At 41.9% G+C, this 13,015-nt stretch overlaps 1 protein-coding gene across 4 annotated transcripts in view; it reads left to right on the top strand.

Annotated features, from left to right (window-relative positions):
- Nucleotides 1–13,015, top strand: part of carmil3 (capping protein regulator and myosin 1 linker 3) — an 86,987-nt gene that overhangs the window by 52,438 nt on the left and 21,534 nt on the right. For all 4 annotated transcript variants that reach the window (XM_069164468.1, XM_069164470.1, XM_069164469.1 and 1 more), the window contains exons 17-25: nt 3,159–3,228; nt 3,336–3,417; nt 5,036–5,132; nt 5,222–5,276; nt 7,242–7,414; nt 8,534–8,602; nt 9,074–9,167; nt 12,307–12,405; nt 12,589–12,708. In XM_069164468.1, the coding sequence (XP_069020569.1) occupies nt 3,159–3,228; nt 3,336–3,417; nt 5,036–5,132; nt 5,222–5,276; nt 7,242–7,414; nt 8,534–8,602; nt 9,074–9,167; nt 12,307–12,405; nt 12,589–12,708 (859 nt within the window). The remainder of the gene's footprint in view (nt 1–3,158; nt 3,229–3,335; nt 3,418–5,035; nt 5,133–5,221; nt 5,277–7,241; nt 7,415–8,533; nt 8,603–9,073; nt 9,168–12,306; nt 12,406–12,588; nt 12,709–13,015) is intronic.

Here is a 13,015-nt window from a genome sequence, read left to right as displayed (position 1 = left end):
TTTCAGTACTGGGAAAAATTCTAATGAAGGCAGTAAAGCACCATCTAATGCCAAGTGCTATGTTAAGTTCACATATATATGGGGTTATAGAAGACAGTCAGCCAGCAGACTGAAACCTATTTATACTATCAGCAGGTGCAGACTCCTTAGAAAAGTCTATGCAGTGCTCTTGATAGCTAATCAATTACCATAGCAGGCATGCAGGCTGACAGCAGACAGTCTCCCCAAATCTTCAATTTAAGGACCAAAAACCAAGTAACCCTCACCTGTTGTGTGCGTAGATGACCAACTATCAGTACAATATGCGAGTTCAGTGTTGCAGAATTGTTGTAAGATCCTATTACGTTATTGAGGTGTATGTTATGCAGATTTTCCTCTACTGAAAGTTACTTTAAAAGGTTCTCTGTTGATTTCCTTATTATTACTCCAATAGTAACTGCTGTGCATTTCTTGTTTAATTTAGTAACTAATCACTTGTATAGACCACACAGGCCAAATGATTTATAGATTTTAGAGAGATTATGTACAATTGTGCCTGTGTACCTGATGCTGTGGAGTACAGTTCAGTCTCCGTGTCCTGACCCGACACTCCCTATTGGTTAACACTCCTGAGCCACTTAAAGTCAGTACAGACTCTAATTGGTTGGGATGACAGTTCATCACAGTTGTCAGTGTTGTGCAATAACATTTGACAGTGCACTGATCCGATATATGGAAAATCTCAATCTGTGTCCTCATCGTCGTATCATGACATAACTGATCCACGTCATGATGATGTGGCTTCATGTTACATTAAAATGATTCAGTGACAAATTTACAGTTTGATAAAACACACAATTGGTATTAAATTGGCATATTGGCTTAAATTAAAGTCAATGTCATGATATGGAGACAAAAAGGTGGATCAGCTCAACACCATTTAATAGCAGATGATACCACAGCTCTCACTCATTTGGCAACCAGCTCCTTCTCTTAGTGTTACATTGTGCATACGATGAGTCAGGTGTTCCTGATGTGGCTGTATTATGAATATTCTGCTGACTGTGTTCAGCTGTGACTAGTGTATCACCACTTTGTGACAGCCAACTGGCAACAGAATCCCTTTCCCTTCATTTGGAAAATCTCTGGACAGGAAGGATGTACTGCGTTGGCAAAATAAACTGCGATAAAAGCCAAGATGCCAAGAGGATGTGGTAATATACACATCAAACAGTCCCTGTTATATTGTGTTAATGATATGGGCGTAAAATACGATATGTTTACAGCTGAGGAGCCACAACAGAAAGAATGTCAGAGATAGATATTTAGAGAAAAAAAATCTGAGGTAATTGTAAAGTCACTTAACCCTACTAGATATTATAGGAATATTACAATAAGCTCAGAATTATATAATAAATAAATGTATTGCTTTGGAAAAAAAATGGTTTTAATTGTTGCAGAATGTCTCCTTATGTTCCTATAATGAATTTTGCACACTGTGGGGGTAATGAAATCCATAAAATAATCCAATTAGGAGCTGAAATACTCCAAATGAGCCAGTATGAAGGTGTAGGAGACATGTTTTTGACTGTTTAATATAGTTTCCCTTCAGATTACAGCCCAGCAGCCGAATGATCGCGTAAACCTGATGTCGTTTCTGTTGAAATGAAACTTCACCGACATGACTTCATAAGCAGCTTCTCGGAAAACGCACGCATTTTATTATTATTTTTAACTTCCAACCTCTTTGGGCATTGTTAGCGGCAGCTTTGACTGATGCCGCCTCTCTGTGTCAGCAAGCGTTTGCAGAGATTTGTTTAGTCAAACTCGGAAGCCTGAGAGCGGTGACGGATGAATTCCCACCGGGGCCACTCGTGCTAAAAATGTATCCACTCATGATGCTGCGAGGTGCATCGATTTAAAACGCCAGGTAACTCGAGCACATGCAGGATCGCCGCTGAAGGCCTTTTGAATTTGATATCCAAGAGGAGACTCTTAAAATGTAAGAATCTCCACGCATTAACACGAGTGTTCTCTGGCCCCTGCTTTCACCCTGATGCATAGCTGATGTAAAACGGCCTTGAGAGGAGAGCAGTTTAATCCGCCCTCGTTTCAAGCACAGACTCTCGCCGTACGATACTTTTATTTTTAATTTTTCATTGTTTCAGGTGTGAAAACTAGAATAGTTTCCACCACATGGAGTGCAGTTTGCATCCAAACCATCAGTGAGATTTTAAAACATCAAAGCACACATTAGGTTTCAAAAACTTTTTCCTTAACAGCAACGCTGCCCTGTTATTGTGTTGGTAGACTGGCATTCAATCAGAGGACACACTGAAGCCACTCGTACTACCCAGCTTCCACTGTGCTGACATGTCTTTGTGCATGTTCAGGAGATCTGTGACTTAAAAAAAACAAAAACAAAAAACAGCTCAGAGCAGCCAATCGAAAAAAGCCAGTTTCCCTACAGGGACTGCAATGTGACGGTTTCTCTGCTAGGTGTGTATTCTGCTGTTAGCTTCTCCTGGCCAAAAAAAACCACGATCAATAACAGAAAACAAAGCAAACTGCCAGCAATTGAGATGACTGTGTGCTGCATGATGGATCGCAGCCAAAATGGATGGAGCAGGACTCCCCACTTAGCACCTCTCCTCATTACCTCTTCATGGCGCGCAGCTCTTGTATGTGTATTCATCGCACAAGAACAACCTCCAGCAGAGCCTTGATGTGCAAATGCAGTGTTCTCTCCGCACCCGGCCGGCCTCGTGTGTGTGCACGTGCAACAATTGGCCACTTCTCCAGAATAAATATGAAAGCTTTTTGAGGTGATTTCTGTCTGGGACTTAGCCGAGCTATGAATCTTCTCTTTAAGCTACTTTTCTCTAAATCCTTTAAGATGGCTCTGAAACTTTTAGGTGTGCGCCGGAGAACGAGGGACAGGACGGGACAGCTGATCCGTTTGGGTTGTTAGACGCAATTGGATTTCTGTGGGAATGATGGTTCACTATTTTTTTTTTCATCTTCACTTGTCTTTGTTCCTTAATTGACCTGTTTATCCCTATTTCTTCTTACCTACCTGTCATTCTGCTCACCCCTCCCTCCATATCCACTTTCACATTAATCGCCTCTTCTTCCTGCCTCTCTCTTTCCCGCCCTGCCTCGCTCGTGTCTTCCTTCAGGGCTCTGTTCCTGGGTTTGTCCAATAACCCTCATATCACTGATTTACACCTGGACATCAGCAGCTGTGAGGTACGCTCTGTCAGTGGGTGCTCCACATATATTCGCTCATCATCTTCATAGATTAACGCTCGCGGCTATCCTATCCTGCTCCACTCCTGTCTGTCTTCCGCCCACAGTTGAGGTCAGCGGGTGCCGGCGTGATTCAAGAGCTGTTTCCTCGCGTTTCGTGCGTCGCGACTTTCGACATCTCTGATAATGGTAAGAGACACGTCTGTGCACACACCCACCAGGGATGCACTCAGAGGGGCTGTTTGACTTATGTTGGGTTGGACCTCAGCATATATACAGCTGTTGAACTGAGCGGCTACCTTTTAAACTGAACTAAAATACATTTGAACTAAAGGCGCACGCCACTGATTTTACACACACACTTCAGTGGAGTATCACGCATCCTGTTTAATCATGTAACGTTGTTGCAGTTTTCCACAAAGTTTAACTTGTGTCATAGAGATATCAGCATTATCTCAGCATGGACTTCAAATCTTTAACACAAATCTTGGTCGTCTTGGGAATTTTGTGTTTCATGGAGTTGGTTCTAATGCATTATGGGTACTGTAGTATTCAATGTTTTTTGGAGGTTAATCCATTCTACTGACTACAATTTAAAATAACTTGGCTGCTGCTGCACAGATTTTGATCCTTCTTTTTCAAATCTTATTAAATACCCTATCTTTATGGGAATCACACTACATTGTTGGACTGTCTCTTTAAAGGATGCCAAGACATGCCATTGGTTTGGTTAATTTGATTACATGCAATTCTCCTGTATTTCAGGACCATCTCCTTGTTTTGTTGTTTTTCCTGGTAAACTGTAATTTGCACGGCCTTAAACTTTATTATGATTAACCGTCAAACACTGATCCTCAAGTTTTATACGTTTGTCTGATGTTACCAAGTTGCTTTATGATCTTTAAAACATGTCTACCCACAAAAACCCCACACGTTCACACACAACTACAACCTCTCTGTCACTGCAACCTGGCAGCCCACAACCCAGTGCTGATTTAATTGTTGTCAAAATGCCAGGGCAGGCCGGCGTTCCACCTAAAAGACCCAAAATACACACCTGCAAATTTAAGCAGAGTTGGACTGAACAGTTTTAATCATATGTGCTTGTCACTTCGATAGTTTCAATCCATTTACAACAGAAATGTGAACGCGTCTCCTTCAACACATGTCAGTTGTGGAGCTTTTCTCCACCTCTCCTGCTCTGTTATGTCACAGGAAACTCTGATAACAGAATCTCACCCCACATTAGAGGCATGAGAGCTTATTTAACCACAGATCTTTTTTGCTCTCTAAATGAGGCATTTTCCTCCCTGTTTGCTGAAATATCTTGCCATGGTAACCACTTCCTCTTAGCTGCAGATCCTTGATCTTTTGAAAAGGTGAGTGGGTGTGAGTGGGGGGGGGGGGGGGGGGGTGTTAATTGAGAGTATTTTGGAATGTCAGTGGGCAGGGAGATTTTGTTACAAAATGGACCATGAAAGAAAAAAAAAAAAAAAAAAAAAACATCTTTAAAGGGAAAAAATGGTAGCACCTGGCAGAGAGAATGACGAGTCACTGGGATAACAGCCCAGAAAATAATTTCATGTTGCAAAACATCTCTTTCATTTTTGATATATCACTTAAAATCTAGTTTTTTGGGTTCAAGACCAGCTCTAAAGTTTCAGGCCTGTTCTCTTATTTATTCAGTTCATACATTAGTGTAATTAAAGATCTGCTTGGAAGTGGTTATTCACCAGAGCCCCACAGACCGCAGCCCTGCTGGCGTTGCACTTGTTCTGTATTGATACGCGTGTTGTGTTGCGTGTAGGTTTGGATGCTGACTTGCTGGCTGTCATCCCAGCATTCTCCCGGCACCCCTCCCTCAAACACCTGATGCTGGGGAAGAACTTCAACATCAAGGGCAGGTAGGAACCACGCGGGGAAACAGTGGTGCAGATGGTTGTGAAGATGATGCAGATGATGAATGTTTTTCCTCTTGTTTCTGCATCCTCAGGGTACTGGATGAAATCCTGCAGAAACTAGTTCATTTGGTGCAAGAGGAAGAGTGTGTGAGTTTGATTATGTAACATATTGCACACAGACAGACACACACATTCTCTGGTTTTATGCACAAATACACGCCTACACATGCCTTACAGATTTGTCACCGTACCCACACACACACACACACACACACACACACACACACAACACACACTTTTTGTGCATGCACAACCTCTCACTTGTCACTGTTTAAATTCTCGTGTCCTCATTCATGCGCGTTTAAGCTCAGTCTCCAACCTGCCACACACACACAAGGCGCAAACATGCACACGAGTCACGTGGTCTGTGGGCCCAAACGAATGATTCATTTGGTCTCAGTTCATTCGCAAGAATCCCGAGGCTCTCTCTGCTCTGTAAATCCAGCATGACAAGTAGCTTACTCAATTATTTACCGTTGTTGATGGTGATAGCCCACAACGATGCTCTGGCGCAGAGCACGGACTTGGGGCTTGAGTAAAATCACACTAATAGAAGCACAGACAGGTGTAAATGTGTTTGGTTGAAGGAATTACACTCGGTTTGTCATAGGTCAGCTCACACGCTTAGTGACAGCACAAGCATCAAAACCATCTGTGAGTGTGCCCTGCAGACATTTGGCCCCGTGTTAACACAAACGTATGAGGCATAGAGGGCTGCGAGCATCAAATGTGAGAAATGGAGAACTCGCAACAGCCCGAGTGAAATGCAGCGAATTCAAAATACATCAAAATACCAAAAATAGCAATAGTTTTTGGAAATACACTTGTCCACTTCATACTGTACTGTATGTCCACTGAATTCAGAGCGAGAGTAGCTCAGTCCAAAGGTAACAAAACCCGTCTAACAGCGCCTCTAAAACTAATTAAATGACTTGTTTTATCTAGATTTTTTTTAGGCTGTACAAATACTGAAATGTAAGATAAGTTCCAGTTTTTCCTTGTTTTTGTTGCTAACTTTAGCAAACTGGCAGCTAGCTCCAGGTTTTGTATTAATCGTACAGAAGACAAGAGTAGTATTGGTTTCCACGTCTAACTGTTGGCATGAAACTACATTTTCTTTAGTACCTAGCCAGGAAGACAACCTCTCCTTCATGAATATTTAACACAAAAAGCCTCAGACATTCTGACTAAAAATCTTTTGGGAGGTGAATAACGCTCATATATGGTCACAAAGCGTAAGTGTTAGCATAGAGCAGCAGAACCTACAATTGCATCACATTTTTGGTTTTCATTTTACACATTTTCACTGAAAAGTTTCCAATTATTGCAATTAGCACTGTGGTTTAAAGGCAGAACTTTTGTATTTAGTGGCATCCGGTGGTGAAGTTGCAGATTGTAACCTGCTGAGTATACCGAGCCCTTCACTCCTCTTCCAAACTTGTGTAAGAAACTCGAGAAAAACATTTCCAGCCACTGTTTGGTTTGTCCCTTCTGGGCTACCGTATGGCAGTGCATCATGGTGCACCTCCCCATGTAGATATGAAGGGCTCATTCTAAGGAAATTAAAACACAATGATTCTCAGTTTCAGGTGACTGATGAAAACATTATAATCCATTTCTGCAAATACATCCTCCTAAATCTTACAATGAAAACATTTCAATAAGCATTCAAAGAGTTTAACGAGTAATAAAAAGAAAAGCAATAAATCATTTAACTGCAGAGAGTGTGAGATTAATTATACGGATTATAAAATCAGATTTTCATTCAGGTTCTTTCATCATTGATTTTCCTTTTTAAAAAATTATCATAATTCTTTAATAATTAATGAGCACTGATAAATTCCCAGATTTTTGGGGAATATAAAAGCCAGAAGTCATTATATACACATATACTGGTATACACAGATGTTTGTTTTCACCACTCCCCTTCACTCAAAAGCCTTTAACACCCACGTTTTCCTCTGCACAACAAAAACTATTTTTTTTTTCTTTCTTTGACATACATGCTGCTATTTCTCTTTTAAAAGTTCTCATTTTCAAATCTTCTTCCAGGCCCTGCAGTCCCTCTCCCTGGCCGACTCCAGGCTTCGCCAGCGGGGCACGGTGCTGGTCAACGCCCTGGGCTCCAACGCCTGCCTGCGGAAGGTGGACCTGAGCGGCAACCTCCTGGAGGACTCCGGGGCCAAGATGCTCAGCAAAGCTCTGCAGATTAACACAACCCTCAGGTGTGTGTGTGTGTGTGTGTGTGTGTGTGTGTGTGTGTGTGTTTTTGTTTTGTTGTTGTTTTTTAAATCAGTACTCTGATGGGCGCAAAGAAGGAATTTCCATGCAGATCACAGAACTCGTCACAGAAGACGAGAGGAGGAGTGAGTCGGGGAAAGAAGACGGTTTAGAGGACAGATGAAAGAATAGGGTCAGGGAGAAAATTAATATGTTAGGTATGGTTTAAGGAGAGGATACACTGAGAGGCAGAACGGTGAGTTAAAGGCAGTGCTTCAAAGATAGAGAGAGGAAAGTGAGCCATGTAGAAGATAAAAAGGTAAGACTTAGCGCTGAGCAGTCGGAGGGATAGCGAGGAGAATCGGTGGGAGGAGGGAGAGGGCCTTCAGGCAGCCTGTGTATCACACCAGCCTTAAGTAAAGGAAAAGAAGGCCGTGTGTGTGTGTGTGTGTGTGTGTGTGTGTGTGTGTGTGTGTGTGTGTGTGTGTGTGTGTGTGTGTGTGTGTGTTTGGTGTGTGTGTTTGGTGTGTGTGAGAGGTATGGAAGGAGTCGATTGGAAACTTGAGAAGGGGCAAAGGAGGACAGAGGATAGACTATGGGGGGGGGGGGTAGGATGGGAGAAGTTAGATGGACGAAGAAGAGGAACTACAGAGGGAGAGTTGTGAAGAGATGGGAGACGGAGACCACCTAAGGAGAGAGATTTAGGTTCTGCTGATTACATTTCTAGGGCAAAAACGAGTCGGAGAGATGAAGGAAAGAGGGTCTGAAAATGATTGGATATATATTTTTTTTTTTTTGAGGAGTAGACGGTGTGGAGTGTAGGTGGAGAAAATGCAGTATGAAGTAACAGAAGCTCATTAGTTTCATGGCAGTCGTTCACGCATCCCAAATGCTGTAATCCAAACTTCTTCTATGCATGTAGCAAAAGGAAAGTGTTCATTCCTCTGTGATGTGTTGTGCTGCTATATCGTCAAAGTAGTGTTTTAAACTGTGATACTATGGGATGTGTGAGTGTGTGATTGTGAGTGTGTGATTGTGAGTGTGTTAGGAGCTTTAGAAAGCAACTGATCCTCTTCCTCTCTGTGCCTGTCTTCCCCCATTTCCTGCTGGTTTGATCCTCTCAGGAGTGTGACGTGGGATCGCAACAACACCACAGCGACGGGCTTCCAAGACGTGGCGAGAGCGCTGGAGCAGTAAGACGGAACACACAACGCACACAACACACAACACACACGCACACACACACACACATCAGCAGCATCTTTTTGAAGCCGGGGGGAGACACACTCACAAAATGTGGATAACCATCTGCAGTGTTTACGATTACATAGCATTTCATCAGTCGTCTTGACGTGTGTGCCAGTCAAATATGCGCGGGTGCGAAGTTTGTGTGTGTGTGTGTGTGTGTCTGTGTGTGTGTGTGTGTGTCTGTGTGTGTCTGTGTGTGTGTGTGTGTGTGTGTGTGTGTGTGTGTGTGTGTGTGTGTGTGTGTACAGCTGCGTGGGTGCAGAGGATTGAAGACAACCATTATAAGTGCCGAGGGCATTTCCTGTTTGTTCTTGTTAACATCACAATTCCTCCACGTTTATTATTGCAAGGGTAATATTATCTTTCTTTCCTCTGTTTTTCTTCTTCCATCTCTGCAAAAAAAAAAAAAAAAAAAGCAACTTCACCTTGCAATACATGCCCCTCCCCCTCAGTGATGTCACCCAGGCGTACCGCAGCGCTCCAGAGAAGATGGACCAAGCCCTGACCAAGGTGAGAGGGGCTTGTGATTTCTGACAATTACGATCAGACTAATTCAGGGGTTTGATGATTAGAAGTGATGATTCAGTGTGAAAGATGATTAAGTTGCTTTGGTGAAAACCCTGTGTGACATAAGAATTACTTATCAAAGACCTCCTAATGCCTTCTTAATATCTGGGTTGCAATATAATAACCACAGCAATAAATGAGAGATTACCAATTCCCATATATTCACAGAACCACTAAATAACTGCTATCGTGGTTCAGTTTGTATCATCCTCATATTGCAGGCATGAATTCAGTCTTTTTTCCATTTAAAAAGTCACGATCATTAAATTTTATTTGACGAATAATTGTCATACAAATATTGTGGTCTTTTTTCTGTTAATTTATCTAATTTATCGGCTGTGATGTTTGGCTTTGTAAATAAATCCATGATGTTTACATCATTAGATGATCAAAGATATGCTGTCAGTCAAATATTAGAAGTTAAGTGCCATTAAATAAACAGTTGGCATGGCTAATTCTCCACTCATGCGATTAAATCATCGCAGAAGAAGGGCCGCAACGAGATGACGTCATTAAAAGAGTGGCAATTAAACTTCAAACGATAGAAAACGATGTGGAAATAAAGATAGAAATATGACATTGTCTATCTGTTAGTTTCATCCAGCTTAAAATGAATGAAAGGAAACCCTTTTAACATTAAATAAAATTTATAATCAGCTCAAATAATGGTGATTATGCAATAAATGTGACAAAACCTAATTGTCAATAGATATAAAACATAAGAAGATGGACACCTTGGACTATTGATTTCTAATAGAAATAACTGTTGTTGCCTTAAACACATTGAAAGGTTCTCTTTCTACTTCATGAGTAAAAGGCTTTGAACCAGGATGTTGATCATTTTGGGTTAAATGGAGGCTCAGTCTCATGTCAGAAACATGAGGAAAACAAGGATGTTCAGACAGCTAGAAATCAGCTGAGTTCATCTATGATGTTCTTTTTGTACACAGTACATTCACTGTGTGCTGGTCAGTGGCAGCAGCATGTAGCCAGTGCTCCTCTTTGCGTCACTGTTTACCAGAAATCGTCAAGATGTCCCCGTTTTTTTTTTGCTCGTGTCACATTAAACCCTTCTTGATGATAAACATTTTTTTTAACCAGTGCGTCTGTGGCTTCCCGGCATTTCTGTAACTCTCTTGGTGCTTCCTGTTACTTAAAAAAAACTCAAATGAAAAAGTGGCAGATCTCTTTTTACAGTTGCCTCTTGGTATTGATCTGCATGGTTGCCTTTGCAATTAATGATGTGGTTACTTTAGGTTTTAAAGACCACTTGAAATTGAGTTTATTTCTTGCTACAGAACATAGACATGATGTGAATATTTAATGTCCACCTGCAACTTATTTTTTTTGGACAAAATCTGCACCTTTTGACTCTTTCTTTTTTTAAAAAAATTTATTTGATCTTTGGGCCTCAGCTCATTGATACATACAAGGTGTGATCACAAAGTTCAGAGGCTGTGAGCATGAAAGGAGTGGGAAGCTATAACTGTTATGAGAAAGTATTCCAAGCTGCGTTGCCTGATCAACATCAGCACCTGTGTTTTTTTTGACATCGCGCCACAGTTCAGGTCATTTGCTCTGACTATTTTCCCTCAGGTGCCTCTGAACGTCATGTCAGACCCTGGTGGGACGAGTTCCTGGTGCACAAAGAGAACTCACCTGGTTGTGCCCCGAACCAGATGCACCTTTTTTGGACTGGGACAATGTTCTGCCCCTCTTAAAATGAAAATGCAAACTCAAAACACCTCGCATCTATCACTGCTTCATTGCCGTTACTGATTTCCAGAGTATGCCACGAAATGTGAGCTCTCTGCTCAAGGTCAATTGTGAAATCGCAAATGTTCGCTTACCATTGGTCACAAAAATGTGTGTAACTCAGGTGGTGCTGATGTTGATCAAGTGATGTACATTGGAGTGCTTACTCATGAAAGTTAAAGCTTCCCCCTGCTCCATGCACCTTACTGTAGTGCGCTGTGTTCATGCCTTAAATGACCTTTTTGATCTCACCTCGTACATGTCAAGATTGTATACTCAGGGTTATATTTGTGATTTGAGACCCCTTTTTTTTATGTAGCCAATCAAAGCATTTCTTTCCAAACCACAGTAGTAACTATTCCTTTTTGTTTGGCAAGATGGTAAACCTGACAGACAACAAGACAGCTGCCAACAAAGATGACACAAAAGAGTGACAGGCTTTGTACGAGCAGCAAACATTAGCTTTTCAGCAGCAGTGTCTCTTCCCGTATGGACATATGTTGTTTGAAGACTTGGTTTGATGAAATACAGGAACAAATACCCATAAGCAAAAGTGTGATTGCTAACACCGCCAGACAGGAGAAATTAATTTAGTAAGATATCAACATCTATAACTTTAAAATACTGAACCATGTGTCCTTCACTACCACTGCTCACTAAATGCAGTTTGTCACTTGGCTTGTAGGGTGCAGGTAACAGAGCAAGTCTGTTTATACGGCACGTCAGACTCCATTTCCCTGACAGCTCAGTTGTCAGTCAATCACGCACAATGTCTTTCTTCCCCAGAGGCTCGGAGACTAAAGAAGCATTTTAATACATCTCTAGAAACCAAAATAGCAGTTTACTGTACGTGTGCACCAGCTTATTGGAACATGATCTGTTATTGCTGTGGCACCAGCCTGATGATTTTCAGTTTTTTGTCAAACCCCTTTTCCCAACAGTACATATGCAGTGGATTAATCCTTTAATTAGGTTAGACTTTTATTTTCCTGCATTTGGTCTCTGAAGCTCCCAAGTCGTTGAGAAACTCTTGATTCCATCTTTCTTTACATAAGATGATGATGCAGTGAACACTTCCACCTGCTGAGTCAAGAAAATAAATCAAAGGCGTCCCTGTTGTTTCTGGAGTTCAAAATTCTCTCCACTCTCCTTATTACCATGCAAATGGACTCGTCTCCTGTCTCCTGCACACTGCACTTTGTAAACACCTGTCATCTCCACTCCTCTCCCTCCTTGTTTGTTTTCTGTGTGTGTGTGTGTGTGTGTGTGTGTGTGTGTGTGTGTGTGTGTGTGTGTGTGTGTGTGTGTGTGTGTGTGTGTGTGACAGATCCAGCGTGCCCTGCTTAGGAACAACCAGACTCAGCGTTTCTCTCAGAAACAGGCTCTCCGGCTGAACCAAGGCCTCGTCACCAGCACTGCTGAACAGGTGTGTATCTGTGTTTGTGATTATGATGAGGAACAAGTCAAGATTTTTCATTTTGATAATAGACTGAAATATTGTGACAGCTAACTTATTGTTTGCACTGTTTTTGTCTTTCTTGCTCTCTCTCTCTCTGTGTGTGTGTGTGTGTGTGTGTGTGTGTGTGTGTGTGTGTGTGTGTGTGTGTAGGTGATGGAGCGTCTGTGTGTGCGGGTGCAGCAGCAGGTTTGTGTCCTGAAAGGCTGTGAGGAAGGAGAGGAGGTCCAGACGGCCAGACAAATCCTCAAGGAAGCCAGGAACTCAAGAGCTGTGAGTGGACTGTGTTTGTTTGTGTGTATGCGTGTGCAAGTTATAAATTGTGATTCATGATTCATCGTATAATGCCACAGATTGTGTAGTACAGACAGACATCATGTTTTTAGTACTGTAGAGAAGTGGTTCTCAACAAGTCTAGCTTCAGGACCAAGTGGTAAACTTTAGGACAGAAAACCAAGTAAATGACAACAACTGCACTTCCTCCAGTGTCCACTACAGGCTACCTCCTAAAGAGAGTCAATCCTCATATCTTCTCGTTAAAATGCCATACTTTACATCTGAAATAAACCTGTTTACAGCC

This window comes from Embiotoca jacksoni, unplaced genomic scaffold (assembly GCF_022577435.1).
Source record: "Embiotoca jacksoni isolate LCO1_2020_lvr unplaced genomic scaffold, fEmbJac1.0.p SCAF_31, whole genome shotgun sequence".
Lineage (NCBI taxonomy): Eukaryota > Metazoa > Chordata > Actinopteri > Embiotocidae > Embiotoca > Embiotoca jacksoni.
This window is presented reverse-complemented; position numbering and strand designations above follow the sequence as displayed.